Source organism: Micropterus salmoides, unplaced genomic scaffold (genome assembly GCF_014851395.1).
Source record: "Micropterus salmoides isolate LMB-PRFRI ecotype aquatic unplaced genomic scaffold, ASM1485139v1 Ms_hic_scaffold_20, whole genome shotgun sequence".
Taxonomy (NCBI): Eukaryota; Metazoa; Chordata; class Actinopteri; order Centrarchiformes; family Centrarchidae; genus Micropterus; species Micropterus salmoides.
This window is the reverse complement of record NW_024041151.1, coordinates 13,202,013-13,218,329: the sequence shown is the minus strand read 5'-3', so window position 1 is coordinate 13,218,329 and position 16,317 is coordinate 13,202,013. Positions and strand designations below refer to the sequence as shown.

Here is a 16,317-nt window from a genome sequence, read left to right as displayed (position 1 = left end):
ATTAACTTTTATAACTTCAGAAATGCTTTTGGTCTTACATTTGATTTAAATAAAATGTGCTGTATGCAAAGTTAACAAGCTGAGTAAGATGCACTTGGTTCTCTAAACACAATATTAGCTAGCGGTTGGCAATACAACAGTATTTTTATAAAGTTTATTTTTTAAAAGCTAAATAAAACATTCCAGCTGTTGTAAGTTTGTAATTCAGAGCAACTTTATTTCTCACACAGGAAAGAAAAAGACAGAAAAACACAATCGCTCAAGCTGCTCCATCATCAGTGAACAAGTGGCTGGGCTCCAATGTATGTGTTTTAGTCGGTGCAGCGGGTGAGACCAGCAGGGTGGATCAGCACTGTGGACGCTGTTGCTGTTGGAGAGTTCAGCCAGTAGGTCTTATACACATGTGGCAGGTGACAGAAGTCACACACATGCAGAGTCACTGCTGCCTGCACGTGAGGCGGCTGCATCACGGCTGCCTGTGTGTCAGGAGCCTCCATTACGCTTGTCTGTAAGATAGAAGGCTCCATCACTGCTGTCTGTGACGGAGAAAGCACCATCACTGCTCTGTGAGATGTAGAAGGCTCCATCACTGCTGTGTGAGAGAGAGAAGGCTCCATTGACGTTCTCTGTGGCGGAGAAGGCTCCTTCACTGCTGTCTGCACTGGGGTCACACACAGCTTCTTGGCCCGTTGAGTGGCCTCTCTGAGTTTAGATGCAGACCCTGCCACACAAACAAACAAAAACACCTAACAGTCACTTTCAAAACAAGAGAAATAGTCGTAATATTGTTGATATCATGTTGAATAAATTCACATTTCCTTTTAAAAGCCCACAACGTGTGTTTTGTTTTGGTATTTAAAAATAATTTCACAAATCTGTTTCTTGGAAAACTAAAATATGATCCTAAGTTTTCATCACATTTCACATGAAAACACACAATGATCCACAGAAATGTCGTCTTACCTCGAACACTGGGGGTGAACACGTTCCTCTTCCTACTTCTCTTTTTGCCCTACACAAAAACAAACACGTTAGAATTTCCGTGTGATATCAGCCAATAAAAACAAGGCTCTTTTCAGTGACTTTGTTTCATCGGCTTTAGCCTAGTCATGTAAACATGTGCGAGTTGTACATGAGCAGAGTGTACATACATAATTTTCCTTGGATGACCAGTAGGGGTGTCGCTGTGAGTGAAGCTGTTTCTCTTTTTGTGCCTCTTCAATATATTTGGCCTTTTCCTCATTTGACAGCAACTTCCACTGTAGAGAGACGACAACACACTGTGAGCGCGCACACACACACGAATACAGGCCGGCTAGTACACGTGACGCAAAAAGGAGCATAAAAACATACTAACAGATGCATAAATGTGCACACAGATCCACTTGAAGGATTCCCACGGGGCATTTGTGTCATAAAATGCTGAAAACCCTCAGCTTGAATTTAGTTTTCCGCAGAAAATGATCTTTTAAAAACTGTAACTGACGATTTTGTGTCTAAAAAAATAGAGCGCAGACACACTTACCCTCTGTCCCAGGATAGTGTTTACCACCACACTCCCGCTGATTTTCAGTTCGGCCATAACTTTCGGCCTCTGCGCCTTCATGAACAGCATGAATGCATTGGGCGGCTTCTTTACGTATGGCTGAAATTCATCGCACTGGTTTTCCTTGCTATGGGAATACGAAACAAAAACAAACAGAACAAGAGCACACGTGTAAATCTGTGAGGAAAGAAGTGTTTTAGAAGGAAAACAGTAAAGTAAACAGAATAACACATGACGTGGGTAAAATTCATCCTTGTCCATGCTGTGTTGCACATTAAGACCCATTAAAAGAGATTGATCATTATAATATTCATGCTGGCATCTTGGTAGACAACAACAGACACCTGCAGTCACACAACAGCAGTAAAAAAGGCTGCTGATTTGATTATGCGTCTGACTTATTTATGGTCTTCTAGTTGGTGACCCCTGCCGTAGATCATCAGTCACACAGAAAAGTACATTTTGACCAAAACTGGCCAGAGCTTGCTTACTTTGACACGGAGGTGTTCAGCGGAGGAGCAGCAAAGTAAGAAGAAGCGAAAACATCTGCTGTGGTCCCGTAAACCAGGTGTCCATTCCTACATAGATAAAAAGGGACGCGGCATTATAGATAACAGAAATAGTGAGTTTGACGAGACAAGCAGGAGCTCAGTCGCTGTGTTCACTCGTGCGTGTATTTGTTGTTTGCATTTGTGTGTGAGTCGCTTACAGCACTCCAACTGGAGGCAGGCTCTGGCCCGTGCCTTCAAGGTGCCTCACCGCTGGCGCATAGCCATACTGGACACACAAACACAAACAGAAGAGGTGATTAGATAAGCTGCAATGGTGTCATGTGCCTACCTGGTGTCAGAGTTTGCCCTCTCTTTTAGTTATAGCGACTGCTTGAATGAGCGGCAGGGACATGTGTCACACTCATAGCTGTCATAGGCTCAGGATTGATAAAAAAGCTAGGCAACAACCTTGTTAATGCATGCTCGTTAAAAGTAGCCTGGCCTTTTTTGTGTAATAACTCCCACCTGTGGACTTAAGGTTTTAGATGTCTGATTATTAAAATTGGTTTGGGGAATTCAAACCTAAAAAAACTGACTATACTCACTGACTATTCCACATTTTAGTAGTGGATGTTACTGTAATTGTTGTTGTTTTTCTGTACAGCTGTGACTATTACAGCATTGATATCATTTTCCCACAGCAATGAGCGAGTGTGTGTGGTTAACCAGGGTCTTACTGGGTATGGAGGAGCAGCAGGGTAACTAGCGGCTGCTGATCTTGGGACGTCATCCACAGGCCACTGAAAAAAGACCAACACCCATCTTAAATGTATGTAAACACACTATAAACCGACACAGAACACATTTTCAACGGCGAGATCACGCTTGCTTGGTCAGATAGTTTGTTTGCAACCTTTATTTTAAGTACTGTTATAATGAAGAGACTGTATTACCAATATACTGTACATTCACATCACATCACGGTTACCTATCTCTACCCTTTACTTTGACTCTTACCTGTCCCTGGCTATAAGCACATGCCTGACTGTGCAGGTGACCTGACTGCATGACGCTCTGATCATACAGTGCTCCTTGGTAGATGATGGGTGCAGCCTGTCCAGCGTTCAGTCCTGAAGGAGTCATCAACGGACTTGGCTGCTCACAAGTGTGGGGAGGTGCTCCCAGTGGGAAGTACCCACCATATCCTCCGCTCAGACTTTCCACTGTCTGAGGGTGGGCATCATTTCCTACAAGCCCATCAGGGACAGGAAGAGGACAGGGTGGAGGGTTGGGTGCGTTTCCCAGTAGTTCATCAATTGCCACCTGGAGAGTGGATATCACGTCTTCCCACTCCATCTCCTCCACCGCACGTTCAAAATCTCCACTGTTATCCATCCTGTTGGCAGATGTTTTGTATGCCTCCCTACGGTTTGTTCTCACTGAACTCATCCAGAAGAGTGACTCTTGTCTGATTTTGTCTGAAAGTTACTCTGCTCCTGTGACACACATTGATAAGAAGCTGGTTTTGAGACACTTTTGTTGGAGAGTATCACTAGGGTTGGTTGGTGATTAAGAGTCAAGATGAGAAGGAGCAGCATTTGTGTAACTGCTGCAAGAAGAAGCATGGTGAAACAGAAACATTGCTGGACAGTTAATGTCCCCAAGGAGCTACTTCTAATTATAATAATAATAACTGAATTATAAATAGCATGAAAGGTAAACACTGACACACCTTTAGCCTACAAGTTCAAACTGTAAAAGAACATCACTAAAGCTACTTTCTACTTCTAAATCCCTACATTTCAGAGGACAATACTGTACATTTTACTTCATTAAATTATTTGGCAGCTTTGTAATTACTGCTTACTTCGCAGAGATTGTACATAGTACCTCATCAGTTCATAACATACGATGCATTGTAACTTACATTTGTAGCATAGAACTCAGCATAGAGAAATGAGCCAATCTGCATTAGTACTTTTAATTTAGCAATTTTGTTGATACTTCTGTCCTTTTAATTTAGTAAAATGTTGAATTTTGTACTTCTAATTAACATTTCTCTGAAAGCTTCTTCCACCACTGCCCCAAGAGGTGATTAAGTTACTGTAAAAAGCAATAGCCAAAATCTCATAAAGCCCAGTTTCTTAACTTTCGTCAGCATTTCTTTGAGTTAAAAAAATACTGTTGTATTGCCAACTGCAAGCTAATATATTGTGTTTGGGGAACCAAGTGCATCTTACTCTGCAGCGTGCGTTAACGTTACCTGTTCGCGAAAGAGCTTCTAGCCACTGCGTTCACTGGCGGTTCTGTTAGTTAACAATCTTTGTATTTCTCTTGAGATGTGGACTTCTTTGAGACTATAAGTTCCTCACACGGTGTAGTCTACAAGTGAAATGTAGACTAAATGTCGACTGTAAAAAAAAAAATAATAATCACTATTTGGGCCACACACACTTTTCGAATTTAGAACATGTACATTATGACGTAATGTGGCGTTAATACGGATATTCTATTCCCTGGACAGATGCACACGTTCATAGTAACGTTGCCTGTTGTTCCTTAAGTAACTGTTGATTGCTTGGACAGTATAATGTGCAAGCTCTTATGGTTTACATTTACCCATTGTGTGTAAAATGTTAAAAATAAATATTTCTCTATGTACTACAGCTGGGCAATAAAATGAATGATTATCGCAATATAATTTTCCTCAACAATATAATAAATGTTCAATATATACTCAATAAATATTTGGTTTAATTCATTTGACTCACGAACAAATTAGCATTTACATTTTTCTATTTAAATATTTATTTTGATGAGGAAAAAGGAGTGAAAAAAGATTTACTAGTCATATTTGCTGCAAGATTATAGTTATAGTATATATATATAGTATATAGTAGAATAGTTTTAATTGTTCTACCTCAAATTTGTTAAGTGATCTACTGTATGGCATCAAGCATTTGTCACATTCTGACCATAAAGAAAAGTGTAACCACACATTTAACCATCGAGTTTCTTCTATTTACACCCAGGAGCAAAAATCTGCCTTTAAACTTGAAAGAAATAATGATTAGACATATATCCTGATAATTATCGGTATCAAATGACATTAAATGTTTTTATCATGAAAACTTTTTTGGCAATATCGCCCAGCTCTACTATGTAAACACATCAATTAATAAGTTGTTTTTTTACTAAGTTCTCCATGCTGAATCTGAAGAAATGCTTTTAATATTGACAAAAAAAAAAAAAAATACAAATCACACAATACTGACTTTCATGGTAGTGTTTTTTTATTCATGGTTGTAAAATAGGCAGAACCATGAGAAAAGAGAGGTGGAAGTATTACATCTTAGATGGTATAATGACGAGACAGTAGATCAGACAGAATACAAAGGAGCATAGCTGTGAGAATAATAAAAAAAAAAAAATCTGTTTGACTCAAATTAAAACCATGACTACAAGGACTCTAGTACTATTAGCGGCACGCTACAGCTAAAATAAAATACAAATAAGTGGTAGTTACAGTCATTTAAAGGACAGTACACTCTCTCTAAGCACTCTACACATGCAGTCCTTCATTAGTTAGACATTCTGTGCTTGTAGATACTCCACCGGTGGTCAACAAAAACCAAAAAGTTTATTAAGCATCTCAGATTAGGTGAAGCTTCCTGTTAGTTTTGCCTTTTGGTTCATCATGAGTTAGATTGAATACTAACCTAAAACAGGATGAATGAACACAAGTTAGGAAGCAATGCATGGAGATGGCCTTGGTATTAATGCCCTGAAACCTTAAGCACAGCTCATATGCCATCACACAATTGGTTACACATCAGTGACAAAAGAAAAAAAAAAAAAGAAAAGAATTGCTTCTCCAGTGTACACTGTGTCTTTACTGCAACTGGAAACACACAGGTTTTAAAGCCCATTTGCCCAGAGTGGCGTTTTACACAGGAGAGTCCAGGTTGAGGGTTCTGAAATATGATTGATCATGCAGCTTCATAACAGTGACATTGTCATTTACATGTTCTGTAACAACTGTATATTAATGATGACAGATCGTGAGCATCTAAAAGCAATGTCTGGTTCCCAGACAGTGGTTTATAAAAGAGGAGGTTCACAGTGCGCTCTCACAGCAAGCAATCATGGCTCAATCTACTTTGTGAGAGAGCGCAAGATGTCAAAAAACAAACAAACAAAAAAAACCCCACAATAATGAAATGACATAATAAAATATGTAAACCCCAATTTATAGCATTCCTGCCTTTTTCTGTCTTTCACGGAGACAGAGATAAATCGAGGGCGCAAATGCAAAACAAAGCCAGGCTCAAACAATTAGAATGAATGCAAAACATAAACTGAGAATTTGTTTTTACACATTCCTTCATACTGAAGACTTACAGCCAGGAGCAAATATCGACCCTTGGAATAATCAACAAGCACAATGCTTGCCAACACTCCCTGGGAGGGGTCACGCTTTGTTGTGAATCACGCTCATCACCATCACTAGGTTCAAACAAGGTTTGCAGCCCCACAGATCTGAAGCCATATACAACATACCTGTCAATTAAGGCTGTGTCAAATGATTAAGTTGAAGTCACCCAGATGGGATTTAGCTTGGATGTGGATATTTAATCAAAATATTGGTTTATGGAGGCATTAAAATGGATTTCTTTGCCCATTTTGCATTTTCCGTGGGTAATTAATCCACTGAAAATATCCCAACTGTAGTTCTCCTGGAATTTACCACCAGTTAAATGAGAGAATACAAGCTTCTCTTTCTGCATTCACTGTTTTTAAAAGACACTTTTAAAGACATATTTTTGATACAATCCCAATACATTCTAGTGGTTACAACTGTTTAGTAATACTCTTTAAAAAATGAGGGTGATAAAACCCTTAACCCTCACATCAAGTGTGCGGGCCTGTAGTAATAGACATGCATAAAAGGCCAGATGGAATGGACAAGACTCACTCACAACTAAAAGCCTCTAATAATTAAAAACCTTTATGCAATCAATCGTTTTTACACTGTATACAAAATTGGCACGCGCTAACGAGGAAAAATAGGTTAATAAGCCAGCGACAAATGATATCAAAACAACAAAAAGCATAACTGTGGCTTGCTCGAAGGGTGCAATGATAGCAGACAAAAAGCGGAAATAAAAAGATGCAGAGGCCAGCCTTGAGGACCAATCCAACATTCTCCAATCTAGGACTCTGTCTTTTTTTTGTTTTTCTTTAGGAAGGAAGGAGTGCGGAACTTCTTTTTCTTTTTGGAGGGTGATTTGCTGGGAGACTCCTCCCCCTCCTGGTCACCAGCGTCAGCTGGTTCCTCCCCCTCAGCTCCGTCTGCGTCTGCGGTGGCAGGGGCCGAGGCGGAGTCTTCGGCAGGAAGTGCTGGGGCATCGGAGGGGTCATCAGGTGTTAAATCTGGAAGGGTCTGTCTCAGGGTGGCTGCGTCGCTCTCATCCTTATAGGTTTGTTCTGGCAAGGACTCTGGTGGATGGAGAAAGGAGAGCGTTATTGATCACAGAGGACAAACTGATGGATTTGGCGCTGCTGAGCTTACACACCACTGACGCTACTACAAATCAACCACTGGATAAGCTGTTCAATCCACATGATTTTTCTACTTAAAGAAGCATCCACTTGTCACCGCATGAGTGATCCATAAATAATACGCTTCTTAGTTTAACAGGGACTAAAAGCACAAACGTCTAGCACTTCCACAGGCAACATTCCCACTAAAAGCCAGAAGAGCACATCATAAAACAAACTAAGTAATACACATGACACCAAAAGCCAAAACAAGATGCACCGTCTCTCTTAAATAACATAAAAGCACCTCTCCAGGGCTCACTACCTACTTCTTAACATTAACAACAACAATTAACAACTACAAATGCTTTGCTCTCATTCATCTTGGTTATTCATCTCTCTCTGACTCCTCTTATTTATGGCCCAAGCTGGTACAAAGTACTTGTGTTTTACCTTCATTTAAACAGGGAAAACTTAATGAGCGCAGTTCCCTTGCTCATTTGCATCCTGTGTACAAACAGACAAAAAATAAAAGTCTGACACAAAAAAATATATTGCAATGTTTTCAAAGATTGTAATAATGTAACCACACAAGTGAGTTAAATCCAGTTGCTGGGAGTATAGAAACTAGGACTGGACGATATGGCCAAAACTGTTATCACAATAACAAGTCTTTCGATATCGATTATTATCACAGTAATTATCAAACTGTTCTTTCTTTCGAGTTTAAAGGCAGATTTTTGCTCCTGCGTGAAAGTGGAAGAAACCTGATGGTTAATTATGGTTTAAACCCTTCTTTATGGTCAGAGCAAACACTTTAAGCACTTTCTTTTTTTCATATACACTTACATTTCTTTGTATAAGTAAAATCCCTCAAAACGCAATCAAGCTTTGGACCTCCCTACATGCTGAAGCAGTATGCAAGGCGCTCTAACAAGAGGAGAGTGGTTTTTGGTTTGCCTTTCCAGTCCCGCAAACAAAGAAGCAGAAAGTAAAGGTTTAAGCAGTGTGTTTATTACGTTTTTCATTTACATTAGCATACCTGACTAATTTACTAACTAGCTACAGTAGTAACCACTTTCAAGAGAGTTAGCATATTATTTGCTAACTAACACTTCTCTTTTTAGTGGGGCTACAGGTTAAACTAGACAAAGCCACAAACGTGTTCTGAACTTATATATATCAAAGCTAACATTAGTGTCTCTGCCTTGCTTTTGGGGTAGTTTAAGGTTACAGTTCGGCAACCCCACCCCAAAATTGTTACTCAAAATAGTGTCATACACGTCGCTTAGGCCTCAATCTCCAAGCATTTTCTTAAATGTTAAATCTAATCGTAATCATTGTAAACTGCAAAAGCTTGGAAAAGCTTAATGGGTGTAGCGACAGTAACTAAGGGAGGTGGGGCTTACTGAACAGATAACATATTGAAAATATACCTTTGCATCAGTACATATAATATTTTTAAGTTGAGTGAGACTGTCTAGTGATATTTTCTCAAGTGAATGTGTCATCCAATACTCCCAGCAATAAGAGTTAAGAAACAACAAGTGCTTGTGATGGATCTAGGAGGTCTGCTTCAGTAAAGCTGCATGGATCAGCAGCCCAAACAGCTTCCAAAACACTGCTTCAAGCTCAGGTACAAGCTCACACAGAGCAGTCAGGTGTAAAACAACTACGGTTTTTAATCATTTTTAACATTGCTCACATGCTACAGAGACTAGCATGGAAGACCCTTTGTCAAGACCTGAGAAAACACTACACCAGTCTTCATTTTACATCTCTCATGTCTGTCAGAACAGATACGACGCCGAACACACAGATAACATGGATGGAGAGACTAAACACCACCAACACAGCCAAGCACTGGACCTCGAACAACTTTCAAGCTAAACCAACAGCGGGTCTCAGCAAGGCCAACAGCAGCAAGTCTGGTTTTTGAAAGCCACACTCAAATAAAAGCACTGATGTACCTCGTAAAGGTCTCATCTGTAAGACAAACAACATTCAACACATTTTCAAAACATTACCTGATTCTTCCATGAAACAAATACACACGGTGTCATCTAACATTGATAGAATGTGCATACATGTTTGAGAGGTTGGTTCATTTGATAGTGAGTCATTGGCAGGAAGAAAAGGTTATCTAACACAGGAGGTTTGGTGAGTTGTGAGGTTTACTTCAGACACATCCTCTGATTTTGTTTAGACCAGGTCACTGTCATTCAGGTAAATGGGATGAAATAAGATTGCACGGAAATGTATCAAGTATCCATTTCTTGAAATTTGTCTTTTTTTTTTCCAAAAACTGAAAACAGTGAATCTTGGCTAATTACAAGAGAGGAAGGAGCTCTGAAATAACCCCCATCAACCCCAAGAAAGAGAGTCAGGAGTCAAAACCGACTGAACAGTTTCAAACCCCGGGTTAGTTCAGACCACAGGTCAGCTCTACTAGTGAAGCCATGCAAAGAAAAAGGGGTAAATGATCAAACACAGGCATGGAGGGTGATGGGTAATTCGGAGGGTGGTGAGGAGGTGGAACAGTACATACTTACTATGGTAACAGGTACTCTTTTGAGTTTCCATCTCCTGATTGTAATCGCAGCCACAAAGAAGAAAAAGCACAAGTAGAAACAAATGTCTATGCAGATCAAACCACAGGCACCGTGTTAAATAAAAAAATAAATTAAAATGTTGAATAGAGAAAAAAAAAAAAAAAAAAAAAAAAACACCAGAGGAAAAATTTAAAAAGAATGGTTGGGAACCATTCTTAGTAATCCCCCAAAAAGATGGAGAATGGAAGTGAAGGGGTAAAGGAGATTCTGTACATAGAGACATCTGTTATATAACAACATTTCAGGTATTAGATTACACCTGCGGTCAAAGCTACTCATCCCCTTCCTCCCTCATGCTGACTATAACTGTTTGCTTACTATAAGAAGAAACTTAAAGTGTATGACTGGAATAATGTCAATTGTTGTTAATAAAACGTAACTAAGCTTATAACCACGTGGTGTTTTAGGGCTATTTCTGGTATCATTATGGATGATACTAATCACATAGGTGTAATCCAATAGTAATAAAGACCAAGAGGACGAAAAATTAAAATAAAAGATCGGAAATATACTGAGATGTCTGCACTGGTGTCCATATGTTAGAAATTATTTTTCTAATATATATTATACCTTTTCTATTGGGTATATCACTCACTGTCTTTCCAAACTATTTCTTGACATGTTTAGATCTGGAGACTTCGGAATTAAATCCTCATCTGCACCTCTAACTTCCCATCTCTCCTAGCATAAAACTGATTAAATAGTCAAAACCTCTTGGCCTGTTATTACAGAAAAAACAGCACAACACCCGTAGTAGTATTATTAAAAAGACCACAACATTAACAGACCCAAGACAGACAGGCAGGTGGACGGGCAGGAGCCTCTGCATTCCCTCTGTAGACCCTAGAAAAGCTTAAAAACCCAACCAACCAGAGGACTGGAGCAACTCATGCTGAACCAGGCGGGCAGGGTGTGTCAAGTATGTCAGGTGAACCTACCTTCCTCTGCTTTGACCGGGGTGCTGGGTGGTGTTGTGGGTTTCTGGCCTTTGGGTTCCTCCTCAGGCTCCTCTGGGTCTGAATGATAATCAGCAGAAATAAAATAGTGAGAAACTGTTCACCACAAATACGTAAGGAATGTAAATTTAAGTAAAAGTAAAATCACATTTTGTCTGAAAGTATCTTAAGATATCAACACCAGCAACATCGCAACACAAAGAAAAGCTGGGACAACACAAAGAACCAAACGAGGGAGGAAGCCTTAATCAGAACACTGCAAAAGCTTTCAACCAAATCCCGATAAAAGCAACCTTGAAATGTCCCATAGAGCCAAACAACCCTAAACTACCATTAGCTTAATTGGAAATAAGTCAGAGACATAAGAGGGAGAGTGGACACCAACAGAGATATATCCAGGACAGGTTAACAGGAAGAGAGGAAGGACACCATTATTCATGTCTTCACATGGGTTGCTCTGATTGGATGACTGAGCTCAGATTTGGCTTCTTCAAAAGGTTAGGACGACATTCAACTTTTAGAGTTGAGAGAGCTTGCTCAAAGACAAGGGGTGGTTGAAAATCTTAAAATGAGCTCGATTTTTACTCCTCACATCCTCACTGCTCCGCTCCTCGTCCAATCAAACTGCAGAAAGGTATCTGATCTGCCAGAACTCTGATGCCTTTGGACAAGACATCAGAGAGAGGGGATGAGGGGGGAAAAATAATCAAGCAAAGGCTTCGAAGATTGAACTGTGGGTAGGGAGGATGCTTGCGCATGGTAAAACAGCGGCAGCAGACTCCAAACCCCCAGTAGAAGGAGAGGACACAGCAGGCAGGGATTCCCACAATCCCAGTGCAGCGGTAGGTAGTGACACAGGCCAAGGCTGAGCAGGGAAGGAGGGAAGCGGGAGGCCAGATTTTAGGCACGACTCCGCTTCATCTGTTCTACCTGGAGCCAGATCTGCCTTAGCTGCCTCTACCACTGACGGCTCCTTGCTGAGGGCTCGCACCACGGCACAGTGGAACTCCTTTTGTGGGGAATCTGGAACTAAAAGAACCTCATCTGCAGTCGAGAAAACGTCATCCACAACTGCCTCTGCAGAGTCGGCGCCGCCCTGAGCTGGCTCCTCCCCACTGGGTAGGCCGTGGGAAGAAGATGTTGGTGTAGCGGGCGTTGCTTTCTCTAAGCTTGGTGAGTCGGATGCAGACTGTAGAGGTGTAGAGACAGAGGCTTGACCCCCCGGTAGCTTTTCAGGCTCAGGACAGGGTACCGTGGAGGCTGATTCCTCCCTATTATCGTCTCGTCCCTGCACTGTGAATTCGTGTGTGTGTGTGTGTGTGGAGAAATAACATCACAGTCTGGCCAATCTTAAGTTCATTTTTTTCCATCATTCTGCAGGAAGGTAAATATTTTTTTCCTTCATTACAAGTATATTAAAAAATTCTCGAGTACGTATAAAATAGCTGTACATAACGAACTGAAAACAGAATTAAATGGACACAGACGCATAACCACTCAGGTGATCTCCACTCAATTTTTGCAAGTATCTATGCTTACTTTGTAGACGTCTGTGAAGCTCTAAGAGACATTATTGTTTCTGTGAGACATTTTCTCTTCTTGAGGAAGGTCAAAGAAGAGCGATTCACAGAATGAGGGAGCTGTGGAAATCCGTGTATTGATTATTTTGTTTCAAAGCCGAATGGGAAAAACCAAAAAAAAACAAGTTAAACAGAAATAAAAACAAAACAAAAAACCCCCCAAAAAAACAGATATCCGTTTCTGTGTTTCGGTTTTAAAACCAAAATAGAAAAATATTGATTTCGATATTTAATGTGTCCAATTAGTGTAGCTTTGTGTGTTAAAACTTGATAAACCTGCAGCAGATACACTTCGGCGATGGCGGTGCCTGATTAAATGTAATTAAGATGATCTTGAACATCAACTTAGGTGGGTTTTTTAAACTGGAGGCCCACCATTATAACTTTTTTTTTTTTTTTTTTTTTTTTTTTTTAAATCAAGTGATTAAACTTACTTAGTCATTATATACATGTACCATTCTCAAATCAAGAGTGGAATATAACCACAAACCATGTGCCATTTTGGCCGACAATGCGAGGTTGTTTCTATTCCTCAAACTAAAAGGGGTTACGGTGTGCTGAACACCGTGGTAAGCAGACAAAATACAAATCATGAGTATCATTTGATCCATAACAGAAGATCCCAGGGCTAAAGGACGGGCTACCCTTACAGAGGATGTTTTTCCCCTTCACATTATACTGAGATTCATTTCATCCTCTCCACTCATCAGCTTTACCTTCAGTCCCTTTTTGTTTCTGCTCCACCTCCTTGCGGTAGTCCTCCAGCTCCTGGTCGGTGAGTTTGGTGAAGGGGTTGGGACCCTGCTTGCTAACAATAACCTTGGGCTGGTACTCCTTTTCGATGATGGCCTTGGACGCTGTCACTAGCTCCCCCTGCAGGACACACAGAAGGAAGGCAGAAAGAGATGAGACAATCATGGTCACATGGAAGTATGTCATTTATTGAAAATTTGCTCGAGAAAAAAGTAGATTTTTTTTTTATTATTATTCAAATTTGAATAGGATTATCAGATTAGAGGCAGTTTATACACAACTATTATGTACAATGAGCAGAAGTATTAGCCATAGATGAATAAATGCATCTTCACAGTACAAGTTGGAGCTAACAGGACATTCCATAATTCAGATTATGATGTACAAGAACAGGGTATTTTAATTATAATCAGGAAAGAGCAATACTTTTCCCTTTACATCCCATACAACAGCACTGCTTCATAAAAGCCAAGCACTGACAGATTTGAGAAAGACTTCAGGCCAACAGTACATCACCCCGTGCACATAAAGTAGTCATGGTGAAGCAAAAAAGCGTGACTGCAGTAGACATAGCAGTAGTTGTGTTCTTTATCCCAAACACATTAGTTTTAACTTCACTTAGAGATTTAATTTTTTTTTATATGTACAATACATGCAGCAAACAAAACCATCGCTGGACCTCTTTACTGCCCACTACAACTTGGAACAATACGTTCTGAAACAATAGTGAAAATCTCTCCTGCAGACATGACATAAATTTAACTCAAGGAACTTGGCTGACACACAAAAAAACACATTAATAATTTCACTGGATCCGTGGTGGCGCATAGATAAGATGCTTGCCTTTGGTGTGGGAGACCTGGGTTCAATTTCCACTGTAAGACATCCACGAAGACACTTAACCCCTAGTTGCTCCAGAGGTGTGCGACCTCTGACAGTATAGCAATTGTAAGTCGCTTTGGATAAAAGTGTCAGCTAAATGAATAAATGTAAGTTTGTAACGCCACCTAAAAAATTGAGGCATTCACCAACTTTCTCAGTTGCCTATATGGGCCAACAGTTTTCTATGTGAAGGACTGGTCAGATTTCCTGCGTCTTAAATAAGCTATGACGTTTATGTACGCAATATTACAGCAAATCATGTGAAACACAGTGTAATTTTGTGTTTTAGTTGGTTTAAACTAGATAATGTGAGCTTGCCTGCTATGTGTGATAACTTTCACCATCCACTTGATCAATACAACAAAATTCAAATAAGCCAGGAGGGAACAAAGATGAAGAGAATAAACAGAGTGATGAATAACGTAAGTAGTGTAGACGGTGTAGAACAGGCACAACCTGGAGGAGGAACTAGTCTAAATGACTGTATTAGTAGAACATTAAATTGAAAGTATATTGTTAATTTCATAGTAATCTAAAAGTTTGATATTAATATATTCATTATTTTACTATATTCAATATATAGTATATAACTTACCACTAGTATAATATTAATTCAAATTACAGCTGCTTCAGTTTGGGGTTGTTTTTTATTTGTTAACTTTGTGCAAGAAAAATGCTCTAGGCTACATGATAGTCTCCAACCTTGATTTTGGGCAGGCTACTAACTTGTCAATAATCATAACTGTTTATGCAGAACACTGAGTTCAACATTTATAAAGTTTGTTGCAGCACATCAAGCTTTTTTTTTTTTTAAATCCTACTCCATCCAGGTTGCGATTGATTTGTTCACAAAGTGACACTGAAGAGAGCTTTATGAAAAGTTGAATTTGTTCAGTTATTACAGACTTTGGTTCAATAAAAAGCAGAGATTTAGCTAAATAGCCGGCTAACGTTAGCCAAACTCACACGCTCCTTGAATTTTCCCTGTTGTCTTCTGTCTTACCGATTCCGCTGCTGGCGGCGCATCTGGCTCTTGTTTTTCAGGAACGGGGCTGTTCAAAGTGGCCACAGAGCGACCGGCCAACCGGGTTAATCCCGTTACCACTCATCGCCACTCCGACTTGCGGGTCCGGCGGGGTGGGAGATTACGGTCGGCTGTATTCGTAACTAATTTTCTGGTTCACACAGATCTATTTTTTGGAGCGTTTAAGAGTGAAATAGGCGCTCGGTAGATCCCTGCGCCTAACGTTACAGAAAGGAATCACAGTTGCTACTCACTGCCTGTCTAGTATTTTTGGCTATGCATTATAAATAAATACATTAACCTACACTTTTAGCAAACAAACTTTTGGACAAACTGGATTTTCACATTGAAAAAACTATCTTCAAAATTTAATACCTTGTTAAATGGCGATTAAGACTTTAATACTTTTTAATGGCCTTAATTTTCGCAAAAAAATTGATTTATTACCTTTTAGAGACTTTTTAAGACCCCGCGGACACCCTGTATTAAGTACTTATCAACAGGCTCAGATGAATGACTGGAAGATGATGTGAAATAGAGGTGAACAGTATTTGTGATTGGAGCAGCAAGTACCTTTCTAATTGATTTAGCAGGACTATAGGACCCCTCGGACACATCGAGGCCATCAATAGTGTCTGTACAGTCAGACAGAGGGGCGTCCTGCAATAGTAAACCCAGTGAGGTGGGGGGGCACAACCCAGCTCTTAAACACCAGCACATTGAATTCAGCAGTCTATCAGGCAGGCATGAATGTGTGCAGACATTTGGAAACATACCACCTTTCACACACGCAAAGGTGGAAAGAATACTATGATATCTCACTCAAGTACAAATACTATTATCTAACTAATCCTTAAGCAGATGTGAGGCTACTCTTGTTGAAACGTGCAAAAATAGCTACTTTTGATAACATATTTATGGTCAACATGAAA

General features: G+C 40.0%; 3 protein-coding genes across 16 annotated transcripts in view; all 3 read right to left on the bottom strand.

Annotated features, from left to right (window-relative positions):
* The window catches only part of LOC119914154 (zinc finger and BTB domain-containing protein 7C), a 203,433-nt gene that overhangs the window by 40,741 nt on the left and 146,375 nt on the right, over window positions 1-16,317 (bottom strand). The gene's annotated exons all lie outside the window — the stretch shown is intronic.
* LOC119914157 (transcription factor 7-like 1-B) lies at window positions 193-4,485 on the bottom strand. Its single transcript, XM_038733236.1, has 9 exons — window positions 4,301-4,485; window positions 3,055-3,533; window positions 2,775-2,837; window positions 2,256-2,323; window positions 2,038-2,124; window positions 1,526-1,673; window positions 1,152-1,259; window positions 964-1,012; window positions 193-721 (listed from the first exon to the last, which is right to left on the bottom strand). The coding sequence occupies exons 2-9, from the start codon at window positions 3,484-3,486 to the stop codon at window positions 312-314; spliced, it is 1,365 nt and encodes a 454-aa protein (XP_038589164.1). The 5' UTR covers window positions 3,487-3,533; window positions 4,301-4,485; the 3' UTR covers window positions 193-311.
* add1 (adducin 1 (alpha)) overlaps window positions 5,309-16,317 on the bottom strand; it is a 32,472-nt gene continuing 21,463 nt past the window's right edge. For 2 of the 14 annotated variants that reach the window (XM_038733211.1, XM_038733215.1), the window contains exons 13-17: window positions 15,959-16,045; window positions 13,443-13,599; window positions 12,077-12,439; window positions 11,129-11,206; window positions 5,309-7,536 (exon numbers count right to left, since the gene is read on the bottom strand). In XM_038733211.1, coding sequence (XP_038589139.1) covers window positions 7,250-7,536; window positions 11,129-11,206; window positions 12,077-12,439; window positions 13,443-13,599; window positions 15,959-16,045 — 972 coding nt within the window. In that variant the 3' untranslated portion in view covers window positions 5,309-7,249. Of the gene's footprint in view, window positions 7,537-8,068; window positions 8,086-10,129; window positions 10,165-11,128; window positions 11,207-12,076; window positions 12,440-13,442; window positions 13,600-15,958; window positions 16,046-16,317 lie in introns of those variants that run through there. The other 12 variants (XM_038733219.1, XM_038733225.1, XM_038733214.1 and 9 more) reach the window with 9 other exon arrangements.

Excerpts from the sequence above, each read along its gene's own strand:
- LOC119914157 (XM_038733236.1), bottom strand. The coding sequence starts at position 3,486 with ATGAGTTCAGTGAGAACAAACCGTAGGGAGGCATACAAAACATCTGCC. Across the intron at positions 1,674-2,037 it reads CTGAACACCTCCGTGTCAAA|CAAGGAAAACCAGTGCGATG; the intron begins GTAAGCAAGCTC and ends GTATTCCCATAG. Across the intron at positions 1,260-1,525 it reads ACACTATCCTGGGACAGAGG|TGGAAGTTGCTGTCAAATGA; the intron begins GTAAGTGTGTCT and ends GTCTCTCTACAG.